Source organism: Pantherophis guttatus, chromosome 9 (assembly GCF_059756535.1).
Source record: "Pantherophis guttatus breed Tessera chromosome 9, ASM5975653v1, whole genome shotgun sequence".
NCBI classification, from domain to species: Eukaryota; Metazoa; Chordata; class Lepidosauria; order Squamata; family Colubridae; genus Pantherophis; species Pantherophis guttatus.
In genome coordinates, this window is record NC_142071.1 from 12359236 (window position 1) to 12375113 (window position 15878).

The window sequence follows — 15878 nt, forward strand, 5'->3', positions numbered from 1 at the left end:
CCTATAGTATATACCTATGGCCATGTCATTCTTTTTGTCTTTTATGTTGACCCATATGCATTCTAGGAGGTTTTCATCTTTGGTTTCATGCAATTCTATAGCAATATAGTGGTCCTTTACATACAATGCAACTCCACCTCCTCTTTTATGGGGTCTGGTTTTTTTGAAGAGTTTGTATCCTTCTATCAGTATATTCCAGTCATGGGTTTTGTCCCACCAAGTTTCTGTTATTCCTACTATGTCATATCTTCCTTCATGTATTAATAGTTCAAGTTCACCCTGTTTGTTCCCCAGACTTTGTGCATTTGTATATAGGCACTTGAGATCTTTATGCCTGACTCTGGGTATGCTTCCTAGCTCCTATTTGGTATTTGAGTTTGTCTTCCTTCCCATCCCTCCTTACTTCATTATTTGCCTTGCTTTCTAAGGGTTTTTGTTTGGAATTAGGTCCTGGAGATCCTAAAGACTGGTCACCCTCCCTCCTCAATTTTAGTTTAAAGCCCTCCTGATAAGTTGAGCCAGTTGTTTTCTGAAAACATTGTTCCCAGTCTTTATGAGGTGCAATCCATTCCTTGCCAAAAGCTCATCTTGGAGGTAGTATAGACCATGGTTTGGATTCGTTTTTTTGGCAACACCAATCCTTTAGTTAATGGTTCATTTCTAGAATTCTTTGTTCTCTTGCTGGATGTTGTCCTTTCGTTGGCAGTACAGATGAAAAAACTACTTGTGCACCTAAGTCCTTGACTTTCTTGCCTAGCTGCTCATAATTATTCAATATTGTTTTCAAGTTCTTTTTTGTGTCATTTGTCCCTACATGTAGTAGTAGAAAGGGGTAATAGTCTGTTGGTTTTATTATTTTGGTTAGGTTCTCAGCCATATCTTTGATTTTAGCTCCAGGGAGACAACATACCTGTCTGGATTGACTGTCTAGTCTACAGATGGCAGGTTCTGTTCCCTTGAGAATTGAATTTCCTATCACCAACCCTCATCTTTTTTTTCCTAGGGAGGTTTGTGGTGTTTTTCTATTTATCACATTTGGTGGTGCTACTTTTTTAGGGACATTTGATGGTGCTTCTTCTCTATGTGTCTGCATGTTTTCTTCTAGTGAGAGTCCATGATATCAATTGCTTAGCACCAGTGGGGCTGCTTCAGAGTGGGTTGGTTTGGACAGGGGTTTTGTACTAGGTTTGTGTGTTTTTCTATGACTGACATGTTTCAATCTATCTTTTTCCTCTAAGGGGTCAACTCTTTTAGAAGTTGTTTGGTCATTATTATGTTCAGTTTGGGCATATTTTTTTTGCAAGGTTTGGGGTTTCTCATTTTGTAGGTCAAGTTTCAGAGTGGTTAGAGTTTCTTCTAGACCCTTTACTTTTTCTTCTAGTAATTTGATGAATTTACATTTGTACATATGTAGTTTGGGTATTCTATGGGCATATGTATATACATGGAACATGTTCTACAGATCACAATAGTATCAGTTTCTTCTTCCATGAGTAGGTTTTTTATTTATTTATTTTATTTTATTTTATTTTGAATTTGTATACCGCCCTTCTCCCTGAGGACTCAGGGCGGTGAACAGCCAAGTAAAAACATCAAATACAAATATTAAAATACAGTTAAAATATACATATATAAATTTGGCCCCATTAATTAAAAACAATAAACAAAACACTTAAAAACACTTAAAAAAATTAGGCCAGCTCGGCTTGCTGGAAAAGGAAGGTTTTAAGGGCACGGCGGAAGGCACCGAGGTCTTGGATTCTCCTTATCTCTGGAGGCAATTGATTCCAGAGGGTAGGTGCCCCCACAGAGAAGGCCCTCCCCCTGGGGGTCACCAGCCTGCACTGTTTGGCTGATGGCACCCCGAGGAGGCCCTCTCTGTGGGAGCGCACGGGTCGATGGGAGATCGTCGGTGGCAGCAAGCGGTCTCGAAGATAGCTAGGCCCTATGCCATGGAGCGCTTTAAAGGTGATAACCAACACCTTGAAGCGCACCCGGAAGACCACTGGGAGCCAGTGCAGCTCGCGCAGGAGCGGTGTTACATGGGAGCGCCAGGCTGCTCCCGTCAATACCCGCGCTGCTGCATTCTGGACCAGTTGGAGCCTCCGGGTGCTCCTCAAGGGGAGCCCCATGTAGAGAGCGTTGCAGTAGTCAAGGCGAGAGGTGACGAGGGCATGAGTGACTGTGCACAGGGAATCCCGATCAAGAAAGGGCCGCAACTGGCGAATCAGGCGAATCTGACAAAAGGTCCCCCTGGTTACAGCCGTCAGATGTTCCTCCAAGGACAGCTGCCTATCCAGGAGGACTCCCAGATTGCGAGCCCTCTCTGTGGGGGCCAACGACTCGCCCCCAATAGTCAGTGATGGAGTCAACTGACTATATCGGGATGCCGGGAGCCACAGCCACTCAGTCTTGGAAGGGTTGAGCCTGAGCCTGTTCCTCCCCATCCAGATCCGCACAGCCTCCAGGCACTGGGACATCACTTCAAGGGCATCGTTGGGGTGGCCTGGGGTGGAGATGTACAGCTGGGTGTCATCAGCGTACTGGTGGTATCTCACCCCAAACCCACGGATGATCTCGCCCAGCGGCTTCACATAAATGTTGAACAGGAGGGGCGAGAGGACCGACCCCTGAGGCACTCCACATATAAGAGGCCTTGAGGTCGACCTCTGCCCCCCTGCCAACACGAACTGCGACCGGTCGGAGAGAAAGGAGGAGAACCACCGTAATACGGTGCCCCCCATCCCCAACTCTTCCAACCGGTGCAGCATGATACCATGGTCGATGGTATCAAAAGCCGCTGAGAGGTCTAACAGGACCAGAACAGAGGAACAACCCCTGTCCCGAGCCCTCCAGAGATCATCAACCAACGCGACCAATGCCGTTTCCGTGCTGTGTCCAGGCCTGAAACCCGACTGGAACGGATCTAGATAGGATGTTTCCTCCAAGAATTGTGGAAACTGTCGCGTGACCACACTCTCAACAACCTTCGCCAGGAAGCGAAGGTTGGAGACAGGACGATAGTTGGCCAATATTGCCGGATCCAGGGACGGCTTCTTGAGGAGAGGCCTCACCACCGCTTCTTTCAAGGCGGCGGGGAAGTGACCCTCACTCAACGAAGCGTTGATAACACCTTGGAGCCAGCCTCGTGTAACCTCCCGGGAGGCCAGTACCAACCAGGAGGGACACGGGTCCAGTAAACATGTGGCCGCACTAAGTCTCCCCAAAATCCTGTCCACATCATCCGGAGTCACAGCATCAAACTCCTCCCAGGTAACATTCTCAAGACTATTCCTCGTCACCCCGCCCTGATCTACCCAGTCAGAGTCCAAATCCCCCCGGATCTGAGCGATTTTGTCATACAGGTATTGTCCGAAATCCTCCGCCCTGCCTTCCAAGGGATCCTCCCGCGCTCCCGGATGGAGCAGGGAGCGGGTTACCCTGAACAGGGTGGCCGGACGATTCCCTGATGACGCAATAGAGGCGGAAAAGTAGTTAAACTTTGCTGTCTTTATCGCCACTAGGTAGGTCTTAATATGCGACCTTACCAGTGTTCGGTCAGATTCAGCGAGACTGGCCCTCCAACAGCTCTCTAGGCGTCTTTTCCGGCATTTCATCTCCCTCAGCTCCTCGGTGAACCAAGGAGCCGCGAGGGATCGACACCGGGTCAGAGGCCGCAAAGGCACGACTCGATCCAAGGCCCCACCAGCCGCCCGATCCCAGGCAGCTACCAGGTCCTCGGCCGAGTCGTGTGCCAGATCTTCAGGAATTGGCCCAAGCTCCGTCTGGAACCTATCAGGATCCATCAGGCGCCTGGGGCGGATCCATTTAATTGTTTACAAAAAATTGAGAGTGAAAGTGTAGAGAGTTCATTCTTAGCCTGTACTGGAATGTTCTTTGATTGTCCCTTCCTTCTTGGGATCCTTTCCCTCCCTGCTTTCTTGTGGGCTTGATTTATCTCTTACTTCTCTGCCTTTATGTGTTCTGTATTTGGGATTGCCTACTGGCCTTTGATTTTCTTTTGCCTTGTGTCCTGTGTTGTCTTTTTATCCTCCCTTCCTACTTGTTTTTCCCCTGTCACTGTCAGGTATTCAGCTCTCCCTGCTTTTCTCAGTTCCACCCCCCCTCACCTGTTGGTCTCCCACGCTGTTCTGTTGCCGTTCTCAGTCACCAGTTCACTGATCCACTGTGCTGAAATGCTCCACCAACACCAGCAGCCTCCGGTTGCACCAATGCTCTCCTGTTGTTTTCCACGGTCCTCTCAGGATCTGCTTTGTTGTGCTGCCACTTGCTGTCGGCTCTCCCATCTGCTGTGCTGCCACTGCTCTTGTCTCCTCATCATGTGGCTCCTGTTTGTGCTGCTTCTCCCAGTAACAGGACCACCCAGATGGTCCATGGCATGCTCGCCTCTTGTCTCCTCTCCACAGCCAGTTCTCCTCCTCCTCCTTCCTGCTCCTCTCTCTCTCTCACCGGCTCACCTTTTCCTTCTCTGCCAATTGTTGCTTTGCCCTCAGTCCGCTTGCCTCTCCGCTCCACAACTGGGCTCCACTCACTCGCCGGCTCGCCTCATTGTTCTCTGCCAGTGTATTTTGCCTCTCCACTCACCTCACTTCAATAGGCCTCCATGCTCTTGGGTAGGCCTCTTGGGTGCATCTGGGCTTCTCTTAGCTTGCCAAGTTTGCTGTGAATCATTTTCCTCCTATTTCTCCAGTCTTTCCTCTCCTTTTCCATTCTCCTCTTATTTTTCTTTCTCTATGATTTATTCTATGATTTGTCTTTCCCTCTCCACCTCTCCTCCTATCATTTATCTTACATTAATAGCAACTTTTCTCTTCTTTTAACTCCCTCCAATGTAACTATGTTTCCTCCGTTGCCGCCATCTTGAATCTTGAACTGCATTGATTATCAGTCTGCTTCCAGATGTAATTCAAAATTTAAAGCCATTCATGGCATGGGTCCTTGAGGGACTGTCTCACCCCACTGGGATTGGCCCATACTATTGTGCCAGCAGAGGAGGTTTGCTGTGGTTCCTGTCAGTCTGATTATTTCAGCTGACAGGGTACAGGAGGAGGGCCTGCTGTTGCTCTTGCGCTCTGGAACATCTTGTCCCCCAATGTGAGGTTGGCTCCAGCCCTCCCATCCTTTCATCAGGGCCTAAACACCTAGCTCTGTGAATTGGCCTGAGGCTCCAATAGCAGAACAGCATACTGGAGGTGGTTGATTGAGTAATCACCTCCCTCCACTCTACCCCTGTCTTCCCCATGTGTTCTTGGTTTTAATGTCTGATTTTAACTTTTTATGTTTTAACTGTGTATGTAACCATAAGATTCCCAGAGATACCTTATAATAAGATGGATGGCCAATAAATCAATTCAATCAATAAGTATTGATTGGCAATGAGATCAAGATAGATTAAAGAGAAGTACCTGGATATCTTCTCTAATGAACAAGCTGGTCAACAGTGTGGACAAACCTGGCACCACACAACTCTGAGCTATTAATCCAAGCTTGAGTTCAGCAAAGCAGATGATACTATCACCTTTTCTCAAGTCCCATCCAGGCAGTTTTGGCAAGTAAACCTAATTCAGAGGAAATGGAGAGCAACATATAAAAAAACAACAACAGCAGAATCATACATTTGTAACGTCACCAGCAGGGAAAAAAACATTGTCCAAGAGTGTCATTCTTGGGAAGACTAAGGTATTATGATTATATATAGTTCGAATTCATTCACTCTCTTTCATAAATTATATATAATAGTATAATATTATATTTATGAAACAGTGTGCCAAGGTTCTGAAACAACTTTTTTTAATTATAAAAATTAGATTTGATTTCTAAATCACTTAGCATCATGAATGTATAAAGTTTAACAAAGACTTGGAAAACATGTAATGTTTCATCATAACTCATTCATAAACACCATTGGTGTCAGTAACAAGTGAGGGGAGGAATAAGGATAAAGGACAACAGAATAACAGAGTTGGAAGGGACCATGGAGGTCTTCTAATCCAATACCATGCTGAAGCAGAAAATGCTACACCATTTCAGACAAATAGTTGTCTAATCTCTTCTTAAAAACCTCCAGTGATGGTGCACCCACAACTTCTGCAGGAAACTTGTCCCACTGATTAATTGATCTAACTGTCAGGAAATTTCTCCTTAGTTCTAGGCTGACTCTATCCTTATTAGTTTTCATCCATTGCTTCTTGTCCTGCCTTCATGTGTTTTAAAAAACTCTTAAAAATATCACTTGTTATAGCAAACCTCCTTCCCAGGCTGAAGGAAATCAGCAACTGGCAGATGACCTGAATGTATTTTAGTGCAGTTTGGAAGGAAACTACAGCCACCTATCTCCACAACCCCCATCACAGACACACCAACAACAGCCAAGCCTCCTACAGCTGACCCCATCCCATTGGGTTCACAACCCCTAGTGATCGCAGAAAAGGAAGTGCAAGACCTATTTCACAGACAGAAGCCAGGAAAAGCACCAGGCCCAGACAAGATAACTCCTTGTTTAAAAGTCTGTGCTGACCAATTGGCCCCCATCTTCACCCGTATCTTCAATAAATCACTAGAGATGTGCTATGTTCCTTCTTGCTTCAAATGCTCTACTATCATCCCAGTGCCAAAGAAGCCTACCATCAAGGAACTGAATGACTACAGACCAGTTGCTCTAACATCTGTAGTCATGAAAACTTTTGAAAGGCTAGTGCTGTCCCACTTGAAAACCATCACAGACCTGCTGTTAGACCTCTTGCAATTTGCATTCCAAGCAAATAGATCGACAGATGATGCTGTTAATATGGCTCTGCACTACATCCTACAACATCTTGAATCTCCAAAGACCTACGCAAGGGTCCTCTTTGTAGACTTTAGTTCAGCATTCAATACCATCATTCCAGTCACACTTCTAACTAAGCTAAACCAGCTACAGGTACCTGAACACACTTGTAAGTGGATCATAAGCTTCCTAACAAACAGGAAGCAGCAGGTGAAGCTAAGCAGAATTGCATCAGATACCTGTACAATTAGCACAGGGGACCCCCAAGGCTTTGTGCTCCCCCCACTTCTCTTCTTTCTATATACCAGTGACTGCATCTCTAATGATCCATCTGTTAAACTACTGAAGTTTGCAGATGACACAACAGTGATTGGTCTCATTCGAGACAATGATGAATCCACATACAGACTGGAGATTGAACAACTAGCCTCATGGTGTGACTGGAACAATCTGGAACTGAACACAATCAAAACCGTAGAAATGGTGGTAGACTTTAGGAGAAACCCTTCCATACTTCCACCTCTCACAATACTAGACAACACAGTATCAACAGTAGAGACCTTCAAATTTCTAGGTTCTATCATATCGCAAGATCTAAAATGAACAGCTAACATCAAAAACATCATCAAAAAAGCACAACAAAGAAATTTCTTTCTGCGCCAACTCAGAAAACCCAAACTGCCCAAGGAGCTGCTGATCCAGTTCTACAGAGGAATTATTGAGTCTCTCATCTGCACCTCTATAACTGTCTGGTTTGGCTCTGCAACCCAACAAGACAGACACAGACTTCAGAGGATAATTAGAACTGCAGAAAAAACTATTGCTACCAACCTGCCTTCCATTGAGGACCTGTATACTGCACAAGTCAAAAAGAGGGCTGTGAAAATATTTACAGACCCCTCGTATCCTGGACATAAACTGTTTCATCTCCTACCCTCAAAATGACGCTATAGAACACTGCACACCAGAACAACTAGACACAAGAACAGTTTTTTCCCAAATGCCATCACTCTGCTAAACAAATAATTCCCTCAACACTGTCAAACTATTTACTAAGTCTGCACTACTATTAATCTTCTCATTGTTCCCACCACCCATCTCCTTCCACTTATGACTGTATGACTGTAATTTTGTTGCTTGTATCCTTACGATTTATATTGATATTGTTTCCTGATTGCTTATTTGTACCCTATGACTATCATTAAGTATTGTACCTTATGATTCTTGATGAATGTATCTCTTTTATGTACACTGAGAGCATATGCACCAAGACAAATTCCTTGTGTGTCCAATCACACTTGGCCAATAAAAAATTCTATTCTATTCTATTCTATTCTATTCTATTCTATTCTATTCTATTCTATTCTATTCTATTCTATTCTATTCTATTCTATTCTATTCTATTCTATTCGTTTTGGAGAACAGCTTGACTCTCACTTCTTTGTGGCAGTCCCTTTTTCTTCATGGGACTTATTATACAAAGTTTATATAATTGAATTGAATTTGAATTTTTAAGTAGTTGCATCAGTAAGTGTGCTGCAGACCTCCATTTTGTCTTAGTGGAAGTCCTCCTTACAACTTCCACAGGGGTTGGTTCTAAAATTTTTTACTACCGGTTCTGAGGGGGTGGCTTATTTTGTGGGTGTGGCTTTGTGGTGGGGGTAATGTGATTGGGTGGGCATGGCAAACTTTTTTTTTTACTTTTAAAAGCACTTTTTCTATAACCTTAAGTGGTTGCAGAAAAAAATGCTTTCAGGAGCCACTGACAATCCCAGCTGAGCCACGCAATCATCAGAGGCTTTTTTTTTTCATTTTTAAAAGCATTTTTTCGGCCGAAGAAGTTGTAGAAAAAATGCTTTTAAAAGTGTGTATATACATACATACATACATACATACATACATATATATATATATATATATATATATATATATATATATATATATATATATATATATATATATATGTAGGTCTTTGGTTATTCGGGTCTTCTCCCACGTAAAATTGGAAGTGTCTTGGCGACGTTTCGACGAAGTCTCATTCGTCATCTTCAGGCTGGTGTTCTCGGCTTCGTGCTTCCAGGAGCAATGTGAGATCGCAGCTGTCTCTTCCAGATCAACTCTGTAGCCAAGACACTCATTTCCAGAACAAAACGCTTAGCTGACGAACAACATCTAAAAACCGAACTACACACTCTCACTAACGTACTAACATCCAATGGATTCCAAAGAAATAAGATCACCAACCTAATCCAAAAAGAAACCCCCACTAAAATCCAAGACAGAGAACAAGAAAACGGCAAAGCCCTCCTCCCATACATAAAAGGCACCACAGACAGAATAAGCAAAATCCTCCACAAACATAACATCAAGACAGTATTCTGCACAAACCGAAAAATATCCACCATTCTAAGGAACCCCAAAGACAAAATTGAGTTAGAAAATCAAGGAGTATATGAAATCCCATGCACCGCCTGCCCCACCACATACATCGGACAAACCAACAGACGAATAAGTGCACGCATAGAAGAACACAAGAACTCAGTCAGAAAAGAGGAACCAACTTCTTCCCTGGTCCAACACCTTAAAGCCACAGGACATGATATTGACTTTAAAAAGACCAGAACTATCGCCAAAACTGAACACTTTAACAACAGAATAATCAGAGAAGCCATCGAGATAGAAAAACGCCCACACAGCATGAACAAACGAGACGATACCTCCCGCCTACCAGCCATTTGGAAACCTGCCCTTATTGACAAACGAGTCCCTAACACGACGAATGACACCAGACCCACACTCACAAGAACCACACAGGATGTCACCACCACACATCCACGCAGAAAGCAGACTCAAACCCACACTGATAATGAGCCACGACCAAGGACCAGAAGCCAGACCGCAGCCGCATCATTAGCCACTTTAAACCCCTCTGAAGAGCTCGCACGGCCACAAACACAAAGCCAAACAACAACAACGCAGCTCACCAGCTCAAATCCCCCTGCAACTCAGACTAAGCTGAGCACAACCAAGCCCCCACCCAAACAGAACACACCCCCAGCCAATCAGAGCACAACCAACCCCCCATCCAATCAGAGCACAGCCAAGCCCCTAACCAATCAGAACACACCTCCACCCAATCAGAACACAGCCAAGTTCCCACCCAATCAGCTCACACCCCCACTAGCAGTTAAAAGGAAGAGACAGCTGCGATCTCACATTGCTCCTGGAAGCACGAAGCCGAGAACACCAGCCTGAAGATGACGAATGAGACTTCGTCGAAACGTCGCCAAGACACTTCAATTTTACGTGGGAGAAGACCCGAATAACCAAAGACCTACATACAAACACCCGCGAAAATATATATATATATATATATATCTCCATCCCACTGAACTTCCAGCCAATTCTCCACTGCTCTGTGAGTTGTACTGGTTAAGTTGAGATATCGCTTATCTTAATTTATTTTTGTAGAGTAGATATCCTCCAGATCCCATCTATCAAAAAATGTCATCTTGCAGGATCCTGGAGGTGTGCCTGCTTAGTTGCAGGACCTGTCCTCCAGATTTAAAATTCATCCCAGAGATTCATGTAACATGAATGACATTCTAGCTGTTTTCCTAGACTATGTATAGACCCTTTTAATTAGTTACTTTAGTTTTCTTTAACTTAAGATTTGGCAACTGTCTTTTCTCTTTTTATATTTGGAAACTGCCCAATGTCATTGAGGAATTGAGTGACATTGGATTTTAAAGAAATAAATATTGGAACCATAGAAGGAGATGGGATATTTTTGCTTTAGAATCTCTGCTGGTGGAAGGCTTGACCATAGGGGTGGCTAAATTAATTCTACAAGACAGAAAAAAAGTTTTTGCTTGGAAAATCTCAGTGGGTGAAGTATGAGCTCTCAAGCTCATAATGAGCTGCTGTATAAATCCAGGGCTGCCTCAAAGATACAAGAAGAAAGAAAGGAGGAGGAAAAAAAACCCAACCTTGTTAGAAGACTGGATGATTTGTATTATAACTCTGGTGTTTGGAAAATGATTCTTGATATATAGTACCCTGCATGAAAAACAAAGCTGTTGTTAGTGTATATTGTGGATAGGGGTGTGCCGGAGTATTAACAGTAAATAATATTAGCTAAACTAAATGAAGAGTGGGAATAAATTTGCCACCAGCATAACTGATGAAGAGCAGCATCAAAAATTTCACATTGGATTAGCTATGGACAAGCATCTATCTTTCACAGACAACTGAGCCCTAGTTTCCAGTCTTTCAATTGTGTCACTTAAAATTGCAAGGCTCTCAGGAAATGCTTCTCCATATTTACTGATTAGCAGTGTAAGGTCTTGCCTCCCCAATCTTCCCAAGAAAGCAGGACTCTTGAAACTGCAGTTGTTCCAAAAGGAGCTTTTATTGAAAGGTTTGTGATAACAAGAGATCTAGGCAAGAACTGAAGCTTTTCACTTAAAACCAGCTATTTAAAGCAATGCTAACCAAACCCCTCCCACACTATATCATTGCAGGGAAAAAGAAACAGAAACTTCATATAGAGATTAACACAGTGATGCAGGAAACAGAAACAGAAACTTCACTCCATTCCTCCCCACTTCCTCCCACCAAAATGCCAGTGTCCCTATAGAAATATCTGGGACCTGACAAGCAGAGGGGGAAAAATATTAGAAAACCAGCATGTTGATGAATGAAAGTATTAGATAATGCAGTTTGTTTTGGATTCCAAGAGAAGAAAATAATTTCTAACAAAATATAATCATTGCAACATTTTTTCCTTAATTTTTTCAGTTACTCAAATATATATCTTCATGATTTGTATGCACTCTCATTCATATTCTCTGTCATGCACATATTTTTATACAAATGCAACAAAGTTCTTTAAATTATTGTTAAAAGGCTAACTAGGATTGCTATTTTTGCATCTGTCTTTCCTATTTCTCCCAACAAGGCACGCCAAAAAGATGGTCTCTGTCTCGGTCTCTGTCTCTGTCTCTCTGTCTCTGTCTCTGTCTCTGTCTCTGTCTCTGTCTCTGTCTCTCTGTCTCTGTCTCTGTCTCTGTCTCTCTCTCTCTCTCTCTCTCTCTCTCTCTCTCTCACACACACACACACACACACACACACACACCAGGGGTGGGTTCTAAAAATTTTTACTACCTGTTCTGTGGCCATGGCTTATTTTGTGGGCGTGGCTTGGTGGGAGGTAATGTGACTGGGTGGGTGTGGCCAACTTTTTTTTTTTTACTTTTAAAAGCATTTTTTTTACAACCTTAAGAGGTTGCAGAAAAAAATGCTTTTAGAAGCTTCTGATGATCAGGGAACTCAGCTGGTATCGCCAGAGGCTTTTAAAGGCATTTTTTTTCCTACAACCTCTTTGGCCAAAGAGGTTGTAGAAAAAATGCTTTTAAAAGCCTCTGACGATTCCAGCTGAGCTGCACAATCATCAGATACTTTTTTTTTTTACTTTTAAAAGCATTTTTTCGGCCGAAGGGGTTGTAGAAAAAAATGCTTTTAAAAGTAAAAAAAAACCAAAAGCCTCTGATGAGGTCGGCAGGGTAAGCAAGCAGCGACTGGACCGGGAACAGGTTCAGGGGCGTGGCCAGCTAATGTTATTACTGGTTCTCCGAACTACTACAAATTTTTACTACTGGTTCTTGCGAACCGGTGCAAACTGGGAGCAACCCACCACTGACACACTCATATCTCTCTCTCTCTCTCTCTCTCTCTCTCTCTCTCTCTCTCTCTCTCTCTCTCTCTCTCTCTCTCTCTCTCTCTCGTATCTATCTATCTATCTATCTATCTATCTATCTATCTATCTATCTATCTATCTATCTATCAGTCTGATATTCCAGATACGCTATCTAAACTCCCAATAGCAATAGCCACTATTGGCTAATAATGAGGACCACTGAATGTTACAGTTGGGCAACATTTGCAGAACCATTAAGAACATGACAAGACGGGAGGCGTGGCCAACATCCTGGTGGTAAGACGGACTCCTTGGTTTCTTCCAAGGGGTCGTCGATATCCCTGCTGTCCGAGGGTCATCAGTGACCTAAGTCGTCCTGTAGGGACAACAAACAAGAGGAGCATGTACCAGTCAACACAGGGAGATCACAATCTCCCTGGAAAGACCGGAAGCTCCCCAAATCGGACAGGGTGGAAGGTGACCTAGAAGTCGCTAAAAACCTAGGACAGCCGCAACAAAAGAGAAAGCAAAGAGACAGCCTGTGACATCGAGGTGAGGATTCTTTTATCTTTTTTACTATTTTTTGAGAGTTTTTTTCTTGATCCACCTGAAAGATTGATAGGGTGGAATATTTTAGCTACGAGGAAGGCAGAAGAAAGCATTTTAGACATTTTACCAGACTTTGAGTGAAGGGGGAAAAAGACTTGGAGATTTGAAATTGGCTTAAAAATGGAATTGGATACTAAGACTTTGACTGAACTGAATGAATGATACTTTGTTTATGAATGGCATAAAAGAGAAACTGACTGGTGAAAGAAACTTTGTAACAACTGTAAAGAGACGAAAGTATTAAAAGTTAACTTGCAGTGCCAACTAGTGGCAGAAGGAAAAAAGACATATATTTCTGAAGAAACTGTGAGAACTGACCTTGACATTTTGAATAGAAGATAATAGAACAGCTGTGAAGATTAGACTGAAACTTGCTTTTGAACTTCCTTTCTTTTTTCTGAGCTTTTGGATTGTCTGATTTTTTGGATTTCAATTTTTTTATTACCTCTTATTTTTTGGATTGACTAGATTTATGTTTTGAGAATTGCTGGTGGAAAAAGACTTTAGACTCATGCCTTTTATTTTTCTTTCTCTATATATATTTAGAGGGTTTTTTTTTCTTTTTTCACTAGATTTAATGGAATGGGATTTTAAAATATTTTCCCCTTGGATTAAGACTTGAAGAGTCAGAAGAAACCTTTTTTAATTTATTCTATTTCTTGTTGGTTTTTATTATCTTCTCTTTTTTCTTTCTTTTTTTTTTCTTTTTACCAAACCCACTTATTTTTGGATTTTTGATTGTATTCTGACAAGAGGAGTTTTTTAAACTTTTGGAGGGTGGAGGTTGTTGGAAATCTTGGGGGGAGGTTCTCTCTCTCTCTTTTTGTTTTTTTCTTTTCTCTTTTTTTCCCTCTCCATATTACTTTATTTTATTTTAACTAATTCAACAATTGGTTGAATTAGATATTTGGATTACAAATAAACTGCAAGTAGAATACAAAGTATTTGAGAAGAGGAGAAATGAAGAAATTTACACAGCTTGGACTATAAAACAATGAAGGTAAATAAAAAGCCTAGAAGTATACTGCTGAAATCGTTTTTCACAATGATAGAAGAATTAAGTATTCAAGATATTTGGAGACAAAAACACTTGAAAGAGAGACAATACACTTTCTATTCAAATAGACATATATCATGGTCAAGGATAGATATGATATGGATGTCAACGGGACTTACAGAGACTGTGCAAGAAATAAATATTGGTTCTAATATATGGGCTGATCACAGCCCAATTACAATAATATGGAAAGGGCAAAAGAAAAAGACAAGGTGGACTTTGAATGCAACAATTTTAAATGAAAAAAAGTTTCAGGACTTTGCAGAAAAAGAATTGGAAAAGAAAGAGGATACATCACTTCAAAATTTATGGGATACAATGAAAGCATATATCAGCAGCCTAGCAATAACGTACTTGGGAAAAAAGAACAAAAAGAAATGGCAGAATCAAAGAAGATTAGAAGAGGACTATAAGAAATTGGAAAAAGAATTTCAGAAAGATACCTTAAATAAAAAAATTAAGAAATTGATGGAATTGAAAAAAAACATGAAATAAATTTGAATGAACAAGAAGCATTAGCAAATAAATTGAGAACAACCAAACAGATTTTTTTTTGAAAATGCAAACAAACCCGGAAGATGGCTAGCATATAAGTTAAGAAAAGACAGGGAGAAGAAAATAATAAAATGTTTACAAGATGGAGAAGGGAAATTACAATATAGAATTGAAAATAAAAAGAAAATAACTCAAAAATATTATGAGCAACTCTACTCTCAAGAGAAGATTGCGGAGGAAGAGATACTAAGCTATTTAGAAAAATCAGATTTGACTATAATATCAGAACAATACAAAGAAATACTAGAAGAAAGAATAACAATGATGGAAGTAACAGAAGCAATAAAAAGACAAAAAAGTGGGAAAGCATCAGGATCAGATGATTTACCAGCGGAGTTATATAAAACATTACAAGAGGTGATCAGTAATATAATGTTAGACTTATTTAATGATTTATTAATAAAGGCAAAAATGCCAGATTCATGGAAGGGGGCATATGTAACACTTATACCTAAAGAAGACATGGATTTACAATTGATAAAAAATTATAGACTGATCTCGCTGTTAAATGCAAACTATAAGATTTTTGTGTCAATAATGGCACACAGACTGAAAAAGCCACTAAATGAATATATACATGCAGATCAAAAATGGATTTTTACCAAAAAGACAAATTAAAGACAATATGAGGATGATTTTAAACACTTTGGAATATTATGAGAACCATTCAGAAAAACAGATGGCATTGATGTTTTTAGATGCTCAAAAAGCTTTTGATAATGTGAGTTGGCAGTTCATGATAAAATAATTACAGAGAATGGATTTTGGGGAGAGATTTATAAATGTTATAAAAACAGTATATGATAGACAATTTGCTAAGATAATGATAAATGGGGAAATGACAGAAAAAATTAGCATAATGAAAGGTACTAGACAAGGATGTCCTCTTTCGCTGTTGTTGTTTATCTTGACATTAGAAGTTTTAAATAGAAATATTAGACGAGATGAAGAGATAAAAGGGATAAAAGTTAAAAAAGAAGAGTATAAATTGCAGGCCTTTGCAAATGATTTGGTATTTATTATAGAGGATCCGCAAATAACAGTTCCTAAATTATTAGAACAAATAGAAGACTATGGGAAAGTCTCCGACTTGAAAATAAATAAAGACAAAATAAAAATTTTGGATAAAAATATGACAGAAAAACAAAAAAGAGAGATGGAAGAAAATTTGA

General features: G+C 41.2%; 1 protein-coding gene across 2 annotated transcripts in view; it reads right to left on the minus strand.

The window, feature by feature from the left end:
* Positions 1–15878, minus strand: part of KCNU1 (potassium calcium-activated channel subfamily U member 1) — a 136868-nt gene that overhangs the window by 85326 nt on the left and 35664 nt on the right. The window contains exons 13-14 of one of the 2 annotated variants that reach the window (XM_034436890.3): positions 10777–10846; positions 5427–5579 (exon numbers count right to left, since the gene is read on the minus strand). In XM_034436890.3, coding sequence (XP_034292781.2) covers positions 5427–5579; positions 10777–10846 — 223 coding nt within the window. The remainder of the gene's footprint in view (positions 1–5426; positions 5580–10776; positions 10847–15878) is intronic. The other variant, XM_087875660.1, reaches the window with a different exon arrangement.